The 17751-nt window shown below is 26.8% G+C and overlaps 1 protein-coding gene across 4 annotated transcripts in view; it reads right to left on the bottom strand.

Annotated features, from left to right (window-relative positions):
* Window positions 1-17751, bottom strand: part of LOC111624048 (zinc finger protein AEBP2-like) — a 125173-nt gene that overhangs the window by 30693 nt on the left and 76729 nt on the right. For all 4 annotated transcript variants that reach the window (XR_002756507.1, XM_023366828.1, XM_023366829.1 and 1 more), the window contains exon 4: window positions 3231-3355. Coding sequence is in view for 3 of the 4 variants with exons in the window: in XM_023366828.1 (XP_023222596.1) it covers window positions 3231-3355 (125 nt within the window). In the remaining variant the exon portion in view is untranslated. The remainder of the gene's footprint in view (window positions 1-3230; window positions 3356-17751) is intronic.

Here is a 17751-nt window from a genome sequence, read left to right as displayed (position 1 = left end):
AAGTTTCCATATCTGGTCTCATCTTTTGTCTATTTAACCTTTTTCTCAAGATTAAGGAAAGACAAATGGACAGACAACCAACAGTGGGTATTTATAGGTCTACAATTTTTTCAAATTGCAGCCCAATTATACAGGGTGCCCCATATATGTTTATGTGATGTTACCACAGAAACACTGAAGAGTGAGAATCCTCATTCAGAGTATATATTAAAAAAAATGACTCAAGAATCATACCTCTTACAACCCATAGTTTGAGAAAAATGCAAAAGGAAAGTATGATGTCATATCCAGTACACAAAAAAGTAAGCTTTAGTGGAAACACGAACTTTGGTATTTGCATATGACATTATGCTTAGATAGCAAGACACTCAAAAATTACTCTTGCACATATCAAGGCATGTACGCACACATTCATAGAATGGTTGATTGCACATGATCTTGATTGCTCATCTCCATGCTGTTTTCACTTTTCTGGACAACACAATACTGGATTGTGTGCAGTCAGTCATTCTACAGCATGCACATGCATGCCTTGATATGCATGGTGGCCATTTTGAATATCCTCCTATATAAGCATAATGTCATTTGCAAGTACTGATGTTTGTGTTTGCAATAAAGCTTATTTTCTGTGCACTGGATGTGACATCATATATTTACTTTTGCATTTTTCTCAAAAACTATGGGTTGTAAAGGTATGATTCTTGCGTCATTTTGTATATATTCCAAGTGAGGATTTTTGCTCTGCAGAGTTTATGTGGTCTTGATGGGACATCCTGTATTTAATATGTAGTGTACTCTTGCTAATCCAAACTAATTATTATACACGGGGATTGGATTCAACTGTTTGACTTAGTGGGTTGGATATAAGAAAAAATAAGTCAAAAATGACTACAGACTTTTTAAAAATTAATCCATTATTTATTTGTTTTATTGTCTGGCACATTTAGCAGAAAAATGAATAAAATTGGTTTACATTAATTAACAAGAGTGCATTGTGTATGTATATGAGCTGCTTGGAGAAACATAATAGTAAGTGCCATCTATTGCTATTTTCATCATCCTGATGTAATCTTTTGATTTTTGTTTCAACAATGTCATTACGAAACTAGACTGATTACAAAGTATGTACTTTCAGTAAAAGATAGCTTTTAAAATAAATTTATTCAGATTTATGGTTCAATTACAATTTTATTTTTGCTGTATTCTAAAATTTCCATTTTGGCATTTACCATTTTTGTTTCCACAAGCAACTCATATATATTTTAAATAAAAATTTTTTAAAATCAACTCTTTATGCTTGCAGATGCATGTACTATACATATATTTATTTACACAGATTGTATTGTATAATTTAGCATGTTACATTCTAAATTCTAATATAAATACACTTTAAAAACCTTTAACATGCAGTCTATTTTATTAAAGTAATCTAATGTCTTTGGTCAATTAATTGATCTTCATCAGGATCAAACAATTTTTCGATTTATGACAAACAAAGTACTTTAATAAATTAGACTGCATGTTAAAGGTTTGCAAAGTGTATTTATTTTTTGTAAGTGTAGTTTGAGAAGAGTGTAAATTATTATAGTTTTAATTAATCTTTTTTCACAATCAATCTTGCTTGGAAGCAAATAACTTTTTCCATCAACTTTTCAATTCTTTTGCAGTAAACTTTGAACAAATTACTCTTCAAACTGAATAGAATTTGATATATATGTATATACACACCCACTAGATATTTGGATTTTGAACAAATAATGAGAAACTGCCATTTTCATTATTACAAAGAGTAAGAGAACAATAATATACTCAAAAATAGTCATTTTTACAGTGATAATAAGAAAAAGAAGATATAATAAATACAATAATAATTTTAAATTATTAATTTATTTCAATTTGAAAAATAACTAAATATATAATTAAAATTTCCTGGAAAGTCATATAAAATATTCAACTAAAACTGTTTTAAATAGAGCATGTAGGCTTTATAAAATCTAACCAATAAGAATAAAAATAAGTTTAAAACAGCATTCCAAATAAAAACTAATTTGACCTCTGTAAAACTGTATATACATAAAAATGAGAATATATAACTGGATTTAATATCTAACAAGACAACTTCTGTTTAACTAATTTAAAATTTTGTTATTTTTAAAGTTAAAAATAAAAAACTTTCATCCCAAAATTTCAACCAATCTTAAATTGTTCAAAAGACAGCATTAAAACCTCAAAGCAAGCTCTCTACAGTTAAGTATGAATGATTTAAGTCATTACATAAAAACTATGTTATTTTTATTCCTCTAGTTATGTTTTTCATCCATACAAAAAATTTATAAATTAAATATGAATGATTTAAGTCATTACATAAAAACTATGTTATTTTTATTCCTCTAGTTATGTTTTTCATCCGATAAAAAAATTTATAAATTAAATATGCGTGGACAGATTGAAATTAAAAAAAGTTATTTCTTTTCCCAAGATTACTAAAACTGAAGTTCATAATTAAGAATTAAATTATAGTGGTGGAAAATAATATAAAAGTATTTTTACTATTTGTACTGTACAATTTCAAAATATTTCGTGTAATAATTCGACTCTGACTTAACGGCTATTTTGAAATCATTGATTTCCTTATCTGTCCGATATTTTTGTTTGACAGAGTTGAATTGTTTGGACCACGCGGCGCGAAAAATTTTGTCCAGGTCTTCGTGAGAATGTGACGCGTGTGAAAGAGGATTGAGTCGTAACATTTGCACGTTGTTGATGTCGACCGATATACACCGTGTGTATGTTGTGATTAGGAAAGATAAAGAAGAATATTTTAATAATAAATGCAAAGAAATTGAATTAAATAATGCGAAAGGACGTGCAAGGGATCTCTTCAAAACAATTAAAGAGGTCGTTGGAAAATTTACCCCTAGGCTTGGTATTTTAAAGAACACACATGGAAAAGATCTAATGGAAGAAAGTGAAATAAAGAGAAGATGGAAAGAATATACAGAACAGCTTTATAAAGCAGATAATAATATAGAAGAAATAATTGNTACAACATGGAATTCATATAACACGGAATTATCAACAGTGTTATAGGGGGTCTACTGTATATTTATGATATAAAAGAATGGTCAGATAAAATTAATATAATTCATTTAAAAAAAAATGAAATTAAAATTAATGGAGAACAAATATTCAGCTATTTTTTAAATTAAATGGTGGTAAAAGTAGCTTACAGTGCTATAGAAAGTTATGGTCCCAGGTATTCCTTCAGTATCAAGTCCAGTTACGGAGTTCAATTCTAATAAACCATGTCGAACATGCTCCATAATTCTGGCATCAAAAAAATCTTCTGTTTTAACTGCATAAGCAAAGAGAGAATTTTAAAAATAAATACATAATTACTCATCACATAAATTAAAGAACTTATTTCAATAAATCAAATGCTAACTTCTTAAATCAGTTTCTGGAAAAATAATACAATAAATGCAATCAGAATGGGATTCAATCTCAACATGTTCCATTTTAAAAGATTCTTCCTGACAACAATCATTTTAAGATTATAAAATTTATTAAATTTTGTTTAGAACTACTAAAATCAACTAAAACTACTATTATAAATTATAAAGAAACAAATAAACTTAAAACACATGTACACACATGCATCTATATAATAAAGTGAGAAGTAAAAATTTAAATAATATACTATACTAAAGATGTTTTATGTTTTAACTTTAAGAAAAGTAATTTTGAATTCTCTCAAACTTTAACAAACAACTCTAAATGGCTAGAATTTACCTGTAATTTTAATATTCTAGATTAAGATATTGTGCAAAATATAAATAAAAGAAATTCATTTTTTCCCTAAATTTAATATAATTTTGATCATATTTTAATAATCCTGTATAAAGCAAAGCTTTCCAACCATGGATCGTGACTTCTGACTTCTAATGGTTCACAAGCCAAAATCCAAAATAGTATTACGATAGTTTCTACTAAAAAGAAAAAATGGAAATGTTGATATAAGAAACCAAAATTTACTGACTCATAGATTATAATATAATATTCAAAAATCTTGAACTATTAAAACAAATAGTAAATTAAGTAATTAACAAAACTATTCATTACAAACCATTTAACTTAATTCTTGTAAAATTATATTATTTATAATGAAATTTACATTAATTACAATTGTGTATTGTAATCATTATAACAATGTACTATAATAGTAGAGCAATTAATAATAGTTATAACAGTAATAATTAAATACTAGATGGAATAACCTATTTCAATTATTACTTGTGGCAAAACTGTTAACACAGTATTCATTTAAATATTAATATGCCATCCATTATTTTATATTAAACTCTGGCATAAACATTTTAATATATATTCACTATATATATTGCTATTGGCATTATTTCTTTAAACTAAATTGCATCTGTATTACTTTTTAATTAGTGAACTACAAAAACTATTGGTTTCACAGCAGCAATTAAATTTATACAAATATCTAATTTTAGATTTAATTTTTATATTTTAAAGCCCTCTAAATATATTAAATAAATTATAATTTAAATGCTTAATAGAAGTTTAAGCAATTTTTTTATTAACAAAAAATACAATGCAAATTATGTTGAATTTGCATTGTATTTTTTGAATTTTTTGAATATAATAAATTATATAGAATAATTTAAAAATTTTTAAAAATGCAATAATATTTATTTNAAAAAAAAAAAAAAAAAAAAACTAACTCCAAAACGGAAGTGGAGTGTAGGAGTACTGTACACGGAAGACAAAACGGGAATTAAATGAAATTCGGAAATATGTATCGAAAATTTAATTTTAACGAATATATAAAATATATTCATAACGTGAAATTATGCCTTAACTTCCTACTATTTGTTATTCGAAAATATTTTTAAAAATATCCTGCTGAATAAGTTAGGGGTTAAAGTTTTTGACAAGAGGGACATATTTAACAGTAGAACGACGATTTTCTCGCATGTTAAACACGTTTGCAAAACTCGAAATCCGTTTAACCTACGAACCGAATTTCTCGCGTCGAGTTTTTACGTTTTCTAAACACGTCAATGGACAAAGACCAAAAATTTTCCTTCCTTTGAATATGGAAGGAGCGCACCTGAAGTTCTCACGTGTGACGTGTTTTTGTCATGCAAGTCGACGTGGGATATACATACCGACCAGTGTCCCAGACAGGCAATGTCCTGGAGACAGACACCGGAAAACCCGGGTCAATGGTCTCCATCAATCGCTTCACTTCTCTAGCCCAGTTACTTAACACGGTATTTGTTCGATTGTATACGAAAACAACACAATTTTCTTCCGGTTTCTCTTTGTAATCTTTACAAAACTCTTCCGACGACGCGCAGGGAAGGGGGAAGAAGAAAAAGAATCCCAGATAACGTTTGAACTGTTGGCCAAGGGAAAACCACATGGAAAAATCATTAAAGACGAAGTTAATTAGCATTTTAAATAAACAAACAAAATTACCGTTTTACTAATTACTACACAGTAAGAATACTGAGCACACACACACATATATATATCATGGTTTTCGCTTCCCCTTCCGGTTATTTTGATATTTTTAGTTCCGGTTCTTTTTGGTACTTTCCAATTACTTACGAAACCGAATTCCGATATTTCGCACACATTCGACTCCTACGATAATTAAATGGTGTTAAAATTCTTTATCGATTATAACTAAACAACACTAAAGTACAGAATATTTAAAATTAAATGAATGATTACGTAATTATTACATATTCTTACGAAGGAATGTAATTCATTCAGGAATTGAAAAGTTGGATGAAAACATCTGGCGATATTTTTTACCAGATGTTTGCTTACTTTTTTAATTTCTTAAAAAATAAAATAACTTGTTCAAATATTTTAATGAACAAGTTTCCGTCTAAGCTTAACTAATTAGTATACAACATTAGCGGAAACGATTTTTGAATTTCAATGAATTATATAAAATTGTTTTAATAACCAGTCGAACAAATTTTATATTAATGTATATATTTCATTATTTATACATTAAAGTGTTGGTTATAGTTTAAGTTATATATATATATATATATATAAGATAAGGGACACCGTCAACTGGGCTACTGTTAAACTGGGCAATAAAATAAGAGGTAAACAATAGACAAAATAGGCTACAATTGTTTTGTTTTCTTTATAAAAATCACTAATAATATTTTTTAAGAAACGAGTTAAAAGAACGATTTTGTAATTAACAAACATATTACATACGTTTTTTACTTATTTATTTTTACAAGTAAATAGAAAAGTGTCGAAGGACAGTCAATATCTATCCCAAAATTAACATATATACTAAAAACAAAGACGACAATTACATAAAATTAAAAATACATTACATTATACATTAAATACAATATAAATTAAAACAAAAAAGTATAAAAGTTCCTCGAAAGAATTTCTTTTCGAAGAACCGCTTTTCTTTGATGTGCTTTATCAACCGACAAAATAATTAACAGTGCTACAATACATTGATCCAAAACATTCTTTTCTTAAGTTGAAATAACTCATACCTCATAACTGTATTTATATTTATATATATTTTGCCAATATTTATAAAAATAATAAATAAATAATATCCGCCAAATCGTATGATTGCTAAACATGAAAAAATTTTGAAGTTTTTTTCGCGCAGATGACGGGCGTCTAGTTAACCGTCTCCCACTTGACTATCGCCCCCAGTTGTCGTGTACCCCAAATTTCAAGAAATTATAAGCTTATACATATCAATAACTAGAAAATTTATATTGCAATGGTGTTATTTAAATAGTGCAGTAGAAAAATTTCTTAAAAAGTAAATAATAATATTTAAAATCTCATCTCTGAAATATCCACTATGATGAAAGTGCATATAATGCGAGAAATCAACTGATTAAATTTTTAAATATATAAATAATACTTTCAATCTTGCTCGAAATTAGAAAAAAGTTCGGGTTGTCCATAAATTACGTTCGCATTTTTCTTGAATTTTTACTCCCCCCTCTTGTCCCAGTTTCCGTAATTCCTTCTACGGACGTCCAACAAAACTCGACCCCCCTCGAAACCATTATCACTTTATGAATGATAGATACTATAAGTAGAAACGAAATATACAAGTATTTTTTAAATAAATACACTTTAATAAAATGCATAAACTGTATAAAATTTAATGTTTCATAATGTTTTGTAAAATTTAATGTAATGGTTAAGACAAGTCGGATAAGGGAAGGGAAAGACGTCCACTGAAGCTCAATCCCCCCTTTCTTTGTCCGACTTGTCCTAAAGAAAAAATATTTGTGAGACGAAGTAATCAGTTTACTAATCAGTTATATAAAAAACAAGAAAATCAGCATCTTACATTTTAAAATATTTCTAAATATTGTAATCTTAATTAATAGTAATTAATTCAATGGCATATTCTAATTTCTCACTCATAAAAATATCATTATTATAAATTCAAAAACTGAGCAAATTTGTAACACTATTTTTCCACATAATATAATTTTGTTAGAATATAAATGCCACCATGAAAACATCTTTACGTTACTTAAATGAAATTTTATTTAAGCAAATTGATTTTTATATATAGAAGCAGTTTCTCGTTACAAAATTAGTTTAAAATATATTATTGATTCAAATAAAAACTAATTTTAACTTATAGCATAATCATTTGTACACTTGTCATTGGCTTCTCCCTTGCATGTCTTGTTCATAATTCAAGTAACAATAACATACAATGTAAGTCGTTGTTGTATCACCAAACAGAATGGTTCAGAATAAAATACAAATGATTACTGAATAAAAGTTTATTTTAGCAGTCTTTTAGTTGCAAAAAAATATATTGTAAATAAATATTAAAATCATTTAAATACATACAATGAGAACTGTTTTTCATGTAAGTGTAGGAGGCATGGTTACAGTTACAAACATGTTTCATAATGCAACTTAAATCTAAACTGAAATTTAAATAAATATCTTAATGCTATAGAACAGTGTTTCTTAACAGGGGGCTGCTGCCCCCTGGGGATCTGTAAGAAGTTTGACAGGGGCCGCCAAATTATGCAAAATTTATGCATATTTGTGTGAAAAAAGGGTTCTCAATTATGGTGGATATAAAAACAAAAAAAGGCAATCAACTGCGATTAGATGTCTGCATGCAAATAGCATTACAAACAATTGAACCAAGAATTAACAAATTAGTTGAGGATATTCAGCAGCAGAAATCTCATTAAATTATTTTCGAATATTTTTTTGTTTCTTCTATGAATTTTTAAATGTTTATTTTATTTTTTGTTAAAAATTAATGAGTTTTTATGTTTAATTGTGAAGTTTGAATGTTATTTAAATAGATAATGAAATAATAGTTATGTTTTACATTTAGTGTGTAAAAAAATAAAGCAATAATAAAAAAATCAATTTATTATAGTAATTTAACAAATATAAATTTATTATTAAAAAAATGGGGGTCACAAAAAAATTATAAAATATTTGGTGGGCCGCAAGTATAAAAAGGTTAAGAACCACTGCTACAGAATATTAAAAATGCATGTAATTTAAATGTTCTAGAGCAATGAGGCATATATTTTAAAAAATAAAAAAATTCTAACATTTATAAACACAAAAATCCATTCCATTTAAGATCATTAAACTAAACAAAATTAAATAGTTAAAGTAATCTAAAGATGCAATAATTGTATCTTGAAAATGTTAATCAAATAAACAATTTCTAGGTCCTAGAAACTCTTACCATTTTTCTGTTTGAATAAATATACGAAATACTGATGTAGAAAAGTGAGAAACTTAATCTATCAATATAACATAAGCAATATTATTTTTGTAGTAAAAATACCTTAATTTACATTATTAAAGCTTCATCAGTTCTAGATACTGGAACAGAATGCTTGGCACAAATTTCAAAAAAAATATTCTAGAAGTTTTTGTTTTGAAATATAACTTTTAGTTTTAAAAATTCTCCTTTATTTTCACTGCATATTTTTATATATTTTTGCTTTAAATATTTGAAAGAGCACTTTTCAAATTTTAAAAGTTGTATTCCAAAATAAAAATCTCTAGAATTTTTTTGAAGTTTCTGCCAAACATTTTGTTCAAATATCTAACTGATAAAGCCTTAATAAAGTAGTAAAAAATACTTTTACTACAAAAAGCTTAAAACATTATTTGCATTATAGATTGAGTTATAGTTCTATTTGAATATAAACTTCTTTATTTTATTATTCTTTATTATTTTCATATTTATTTTAATTTAATAAAATGTGAACATACTATAAGAAATGTTAGCTCAATTGTTTAAAATTAATACATTTGACTTTTGAACCAATTTTCAAATATTAAACAGCTGTAAATTTAAATTATTTTCTGAAAGTTGTAAATGATTACAAAAAGCTTTCATTTCTTTACTTCTAACAAACTTTTAATGTTGTAATACCATAAACTACAAAAATATTTGTCATATTAAATAAACTAACTCACTCCTATCTTCTTGTAGCATACTTATTTTCAGAAGATTATTATTCATATAATTCCTCATCAAACTAATCTAAAAATTAAATTCAAAATTGGATTTCTCTCACCCATTAGAACAACAAAAACAGTTCTATTTCTGTACTTTTTCTACACTTCTATTTAATTCAACTGATAAAAATTCTAATAAAGAGATTATTAAGAGAAGATTTAACAAGGCTACATTTTTACTTTACAAATATATGATAATTATAGAATTTTTTTTAAGGAAAAACAATTATATATGGATATTATTTTGTTTCTCTTTAAAAAATTATAATTAGAAATTACTAGATCTAAAATGTTAAGATACGTTGAATCACATCACTGAAGTTAACATCAATAATTAATCAACACACAGAATTTATATATGTTATAAAATTAATTCTCTAAATCAGAGGTTGGCAACCTTTTAGCAGTGTTCTGCTAAACCTAAATTATAGTGTTATTCCAAGTGCTGACATGATTCTACAAATTTTGTTAAATATATTATCAAAATTAGTCCAGTTATAATGGGCTTCAAAAATATATAATGTTGAAGTTAAGTTCTTAATTGAATTATGTTCTTACTTGTGAGGTGCATCTACAACATGTAGATGACGACACAAAGCATAAATGCTTGTGCTATAATATAAATATACAAACAAGAGATTTGTTTTTAACGTACCACAGCCTACACTGAACTATGGTTTTCATTTAAATAGACAGTTTTTATACTTTCATTTATTAATAGGAATATAAATAAACTGTAGGTAGACAGCACATCCAGTGAGAACCTCACAGGTCACCAGAGGGTTTTATAAAAAGTAAAGCAGAATTCCTCGAAATGTAGCCCAAATTATTTTTAAAGTGGCCCAAAAATTAGCAGCCTAAAGCCCTATAAATATCTCAATCTTCTACTTGTAGCCCAATCTTGCAATCCTAAAACCTAGCTGTATTTTATGAAATAAGAGAAAAAAGGGATAGTCCATATGTAACGTGACATCCAAAAATGTGTTACTGTAAAAGCAAAGCCATATTAATCAGATCAAAGTTGTTCTTGGTGTATTGTTCTCTTAAAGCATAGAAGCACTATGATCTAAATGAATGAGTTAACATATGTGTATCACAGTTCAGACAGAATTTTTCACTTTGAATTACAAAGTACTGTACTTTAATCTAACTGAATTCCTTAACATGTAAATCTCTAGAGCCTCCAGATCTCTAATATGTTTTGATCATATGGTTGTCTTTAATAGAGTAGCTTGTTAAAGCATAGGATCATCATCTTCCTCTGAGGTGTACATACATCAAGAGGGTGGTGGCAGTTTTTCTGTGTTCTATGTCATATATGTGCTCCTTGACACATTTCAATAATGAGCTTTTGGTCAAACTAACGTAAAATAAGTTCCTGTCACATCTGTTGTCATAAAGAGGAATCTCATATAAACTGGGATGGGTCTGTGTGTTTATGGGATCCTTTCCAACAAGAAAATAAAGTAGGTGTATTTGTATGCAATCTAGTAGTCCTTGAGGTTGGCTATCTGCTTGCAAATAGCAGAGAAGCACTGATCATATGGCACTACTAAACAATCTTTGCCTTTTCTGTCAGCTCTTAAGTAACCTGGATTGCTATGTAATGCAAACTGTAATTTAATGTTGCAATAGATACTTCTAATGAAATACTTGGAAAAACCATGTGCACATACTATCTTATGAATATTGGCTAGTTCAGCTTTCACATTCTCCTTGGTATAAAGAGCATATGTTTTCCTAATATGATTCAACAAGACACTCTATTAAAGACAACCATACAATCAGAATATATTAGAGATCTGGAAGCACTAGAAATTTTTAAGGCATATTTGAGGCACAACTGTATCAATTGCAAAAAAGAAAAGCCTGTTATGACACTTCCCTGTAAGGAAACAAGCATTCAATAAGTGTTTGTACTTTTGGCAACATATTTAAATTCCAAATTTGATTTGATCAAGTTTTCAAGTGCATATTCTATTGTTCTTAGAACTGTTGTTCCTAATGAAAGCCTTCAGGGTAGGGCAAAAATATTTAAAATATCAAAAAACTGGACTGTTTGTGAGATTTGTTGATATATTATATTCTTGTTCTACTGTCCAATTTTGGAACTAAGTTATTGCTATTAACTCTCTATGATAACTAATGAAAATATATAATTCTCATTAACTTATTTAGTTCATAAATATTCTTTGTAATTCTGAGTTACAGAAGTAATGGAAGAAATAATCCTTTTTGAGCTTGTGATATGAAATTACAAGTATTTGGTTCTTGATCTTGAAGATAAAATTTTGATTGAAAATATGTATTACTTATATTTTATCAAAATTCAATTTTAGCTACATATATGCTTAGTATTTTTAATCATAAACCATTATTAAATGCACCTTAACAGTTTTATTCTCTACATTTCACTATACCTTTAAAATGCAGTCTACTTTTGTCAGTTCTCTAACGTTTTCGGTCTAATTTATAGACCTTCTTCAGGATTGATGTAAAATATTTAAAAAATTTGAACTTTCTCAACGGTAATTCGAACCACGCACATGAAGATTATAGAACGTGCGTGGTTCGAATTACCGTTGAGAAAGTTCAAATTTTTAAAATATTTTACATCAATCCTGAAGAAGGTCTATAAATTAGACCGAAAACATTAGAGAACTGACAAAAGTAGACTGCATTTTAAAGGTATAGTGAAATGTAGTAATTAATTAATGCAGTTAGAGATTTAGTAATAGTTTTATTCTCTATTCTATTTTATAGTTTAAAACAAAAAATCATATTTGTTTTATTAAGAATTAAATCTAAATTTTACTTAACAAAAATTTTTAAGTATAATAAAACACAACACAATGCATTCATAATCAATTTACAGCATATATTAGATATAAAAACTTCAAGATGTATTATTAAATCCTAATATAAATTACATGTAAAAAATGATAACATTTATAAGGATATAAAGCTGAATGACAATAAATCTACACACTAGAATAAATGCATTAAACATATACTCTATTAAAAAGTATACCAAAATATATGTAAAGACATATATTTATTACATCAAATACTGAAGCTACTACAAATCTCACATAAAGTTACTTTCATTATAATGTTAATATGCTATATTTTAGTATTGCAATAATCAGACAACCAGTTGTCATAATAATAAAAAAAAATCTTTAATAACTCAAAGTGATTTTTAGTAAGAATCAAATTGATAAGATTACTATTATTGTAGAATAAAAAAATTATTGTAAACATTTATCTTTAATTCTTTATATAAGAACAAATGCACATTATAACATTTTATTTTGTACATAACATTCTTATTACCTGCAAATGTAGATAAATAAACAAATTAAATAGATAAGGTTTATAGATAAAAGTAAGTCTTAGAGATTTTCTAAATCTCTTGTATTTTACATCAATCAATACAAACCTGGAATGTAGTAGTATAAGATCATAGACATTAATCCTAGAAACAATTTTCCATCAAATTATTATCCAAACATTGCTAAAATAAACTTGCATTATCAACAAGAAACGTGTTGCTTTTAGATCCCATTCATTATTTATCTGTAGAGAATTTTGATGAACATTAATGTAAGTTCAAGCTTGTATCAGTTTTAATCACATAAGCTTTATATATTTAGAAATACAGTATTTATCTTTTTGTTTCAAATGCATAAAGCAATAAAGTAATATTTTGAAATAAAGAAATCATGAGATGATTTCTCTTTTGCATGATTCATAATATAGGTCATAATGTGTCCTTTCTTCAGAAAGAAAGAAGAAAAATACATATTTCTTTCTGAAGAAAGGACACATTATGATCATTTTTTATATTAAATGATTAAATGAATTAATGGCATACTTTAGTTTTATCTTTTATAATAAATATATATTTATATTATAAAAGTAAAATCACAATGCCACAATGCTTTCTTCCTATGATTAATGCCAAGAACCAAGAAATATTAAAATTTCAAGTGAACATAATCTGCAACATCTGTTAAATTGTTTTAGTGACATGGATGTTGATGCCACCAACACTGATGTACTGTACTTGAATATGTTTCCTGTAGACAAGACTATCTGACATGATACAGTACCCCTTAAATGATGAAAAAATTATTGAAGCTTTAAGTGATATTATTCTTGACTTTCAAGAAGTAGATAATGAAGACAATGATGGCAAAATAAATGAAGATAGTAGTAATACTCCAATGTTTGCAGAAGCTCCAGCTAACTTAAAAAACATTGAGTATTTTTTTCCATGCAAGAGTAGCCAACTTTTCAGATATGTTGTTGATTTGTAATCTCTGATCAAAAATGTTCACAATTTCACAAGGTCAACATCAGAAACAAATTATGAATTTTTTCAGTGTAAATATTTTCTTTTTAGTTTAATTTTCTTTTGTTTGATGTAATCTTATCATTAAAATATGCTTTTGGATCACTTTAGCTAATATATATTTTGCTTCAATCTTTTATACAGTAATGTGTCAGAAATAATTTTTTTAACTTTATTATAATATTAAAAATATTTTAATTAATATTTTACCTGGTATATGAACAAAATATGTAACTGTAGTATAAAACTTTAAAACAAAACATTAAGTACTTTTTTGTAACTTTTTTTTACTTGTGTTTGTACAAAGATATTAAATTTTGTCACTAAATTTTGATAATCTCAAACAGGTGACAGAAACAAGGTAATGTATATCATTAATTCAATTGTTTAATATTAAATATCATATTTCTACAAATAAATTCCAGGAAATAAAGGTGCTGTTAAAAATGAACACAGGTTGAAAAGAAGGGAAAACATGTTGAAGTACTGTACTGTGAAATGTAATATATTTTAGAATGGCAAGTAAGGAGTTTAACTGAAATTCTCCCTCTCCCAATTGTCTTGAGTCTATTTCTATTTTCTATTCAAAGGTTCATGGAAACATTTTTTAAAATAAAATTTAAAATATTGTCAAATATTGAGCATAGGGAAGTTGCAATCAAATTCATAAATCAAGTGTTTATTGAATATTAGAAAATCTCTGGTACAAACTTACTGTCTCTTTCCAAAATTCTGGTTCAAATTTATCATGATGAATTGGAACTATAAAATTGTAGTCAAAATCCTATGACAACATTGAAGCAGAAACAAATGAGAACATGATAAGACACTGAATTGGATTAACAATGAAAACAGTAATTATTTCAAATTTTGTAGCTGTAATCCATAAATAATCAAATAAACAGTTTTGATAATTTGAAAGATGTACATATAATTTTCACTTGTCTCCTGCTGCAAGTTAATAAACCTTGACTTTGAAAAATCTCCAGGTCTTCAAATAAACCCCATGGAATAAGTATGTTTAAAAAACCCAAGATTTAATCAAAGAAATATGTTATGTAGAAAGGACATTTAATGAGCAAAAATTAAAGAGTAAGTTTTTACATTACTTCATAAATTCATCATCATATAAACTTTGAAATTAAATTATACTATATTTTTCACTTTATAAGATACTTTTTTATACCAAAAATTTAGCTGAAATTAAGATGTCCTATAAGCCAAATTCATCTTATACTGTGAAGAATACTTTTCTCTCCAAAAACTTGATGTTAAAAATATGACATGTTCAATACAGCAGTGCATCTTATAAGGTAAAACATATGGTAATAGTATAACATAATAGTCACAATGATAAACAAGAATAACAAAATAGATGAAAATTCTTGCTTGTGCATGCAATAATAAAAATTATCATTAACTGTTAACAATCAGTAATAAAAACAGAAGCTAAAAACCTAATATTAATTTAAGTAAAACCTTACTAATTCAGACTTTCCTAATTCAGAATTTGCAACAATTCAAATTACTATTTTGCATTTATTATTTTTTTTTAAATAATGAATTTGTTGATTCTAATCCAGGTTTTAACAACTATTACCTTACTCTTAGACAGATGCATAAAGATGTGATTAAGATACAGTTGGAAAAGGAATAGAAAACAAAGAGATTTTTTTTCATAGTTCAAATTAGTAAAGGCTGGCAATGAAAAAAACGATATAACTATTACTTTTGTATTGTAAAAGTTTATGAAATCACTGTATTTTTCCTTTACAGTGCACAATAAATCTGACTTTAAATAAAATGTACTTTTCAGACCATATAATATTTGAGTAAAAACCTTGGCTAATTGGAATAGGCTTTTCACTGATTAATCTGAATTAGTGAGGTTCTACTGTATTTTAGATAAAATAAAAAAATAATAATAAAAAAATATATATATATATATTTTTTTATTTTTTTTTATTTTATCTAAAATACAGTAGAACCTCACTANGAACTACACTTATATAATATATATATATATATAATAGTAACCTAACCTAAACAAAATTACCATATATACCAATCAAATCATTGAACACCAATTATTTTGGGCTATATCTTGGCTAAGTATAACTACATACAGAGTTATTTGTACTAAAGGTAGGCAGTTTGCCACAGATTGTATTCTAAATTATTAAATTTGAATATAAACTATGGCAAAAGTTTGGAATCATTTCATCATGAGAATGTTTCTGCAGCAACGTAAGCATGTAGCACACAAATAATTCAAGTAATTGATATAAAAAAATTTTCTAATAATAGTCAGACACTTTGGCTACATTAAGTAACATTTAATCAATCAAAATAACATGTAAATTAAATACATAATTCTTTTTTAACATTACAAATCAAAAATTATGAAATCACCTTATATATAGTATATCTAAAATAATTTGTTGTCTTGTTCAATATGCAATAGTAGGTCTGAATATAAAGTAAATACTTGTAGATATACAAATGCACCATTATTCTATTAATGTAACAAAATCATGGGACTTACAAAAGACATATATATCAAAATAACAGAAAGAAAAAAATTATGAAACTCCTTAAAGAGGGCAATTCAACAAGTACTGTACTTTGAAAAAAATGTAGGTTTGTTCAGCCAGGTGTATATAAAATTTTGTGCAAGATTTGCACTGACAAGACTCAGTTTGTCTATGTTTGCACTTGCACTGCAAATGTAAACAAACTGAGATTATTATTAAAGGAAATCATGTTAATTGGCCACAAAAGTCATCAAAGCATCAGGATAGGAAATTAAAAGCAATATGAACACAATAATACAACAAAAGAGATGAATAGGAATTGGAAAAAGCATAAGTTACTGTCTGTGAGAGAACAGCGAGAAACCATTTGATAGAGTTTTCTTATTAGAAAAGCAAAACTAAAACCAGCATTGACATTAAAATGCAAGAAAACAAGATTACAGTATACTAAAGTGATGCAATTCTAAATTGTAGCAACTGGACAAGTGATAATCAGTGATGAGTCATAAATTTGTATTGGTCATTAAGATGATTCTAAAATTTTGTCTGGCATCATTCTAATGAAATGGTTTAAGAATGTCTACAGTAAAAAATAATTGAGTTAGAAAATTTAGTCAATATGTTACCGCTAAAGCTCAAAAGTCGTTAATGTGTATATTACCTAGGTAATCTGCAGATTAACTTGGGCGATCCGTTAAAGTTGCTAAAATTGTTCTATTTCTCAAATTACCTAGGTAATGTGCAGATTATCTAGGTAATCTGCACATTACCTACTAGGCACTCGGTAAAGTGAAAATAAGATCTTTGCTGGAACAACAGCAACATTTCTGTAAGCTTAAATTAACATAATGTTCTTTATTTAATTTTTGATATCTAAAGAATCAAGTTAATACAATCAAACAATCAACAAATTAGTTGATAGATTCAATCATCAACCAATTAAAAAACATACAAAAAATCAAACGGTTTAAAATATTAATACAATTAGGGAAATTATTATATGAAATTTTGAGACTTTGAGTATCTATCTGAACTGAGGGGATCGAGATGACTTCAACGATACCCTACTTTTGGACCGGAGACGAAAAATAATAAAGTTATCATACTTTTCTGGTGATCGCATGATATAATTGTGCAGTTAACGTTACCTATGGTGAGTAAAATGGCGGCTTGTCCATGATTCCAGCAAACAGAAGAAAGGAAACAGTGGGGACGAACATTCTAACCTAACCTAACCTTTTATAATAAATTACCACAATTATTACCAACCAAATTATTAGAATAGGTTAG

This window comes from Centruroides sculpturatus, unplaced genomic scaffold, assembly GCF_000671375.1.
Source record: "Centruroides sculpturatus isolate CEXI.00-Female unplaced genomic scaffold, Cexi_2.0 scaffold323, whole genome shotgun sequence".
Taxonomy (NCBI): Eukaryota; Metazoa; Arthropoda; class Arachnida; order Scorpiones; family Buthidae; genus Centruroides; species Centruroides sculpturatus.
This window is presented reverse-complemented; position numbering and strand designations above follow the sequence as displayed.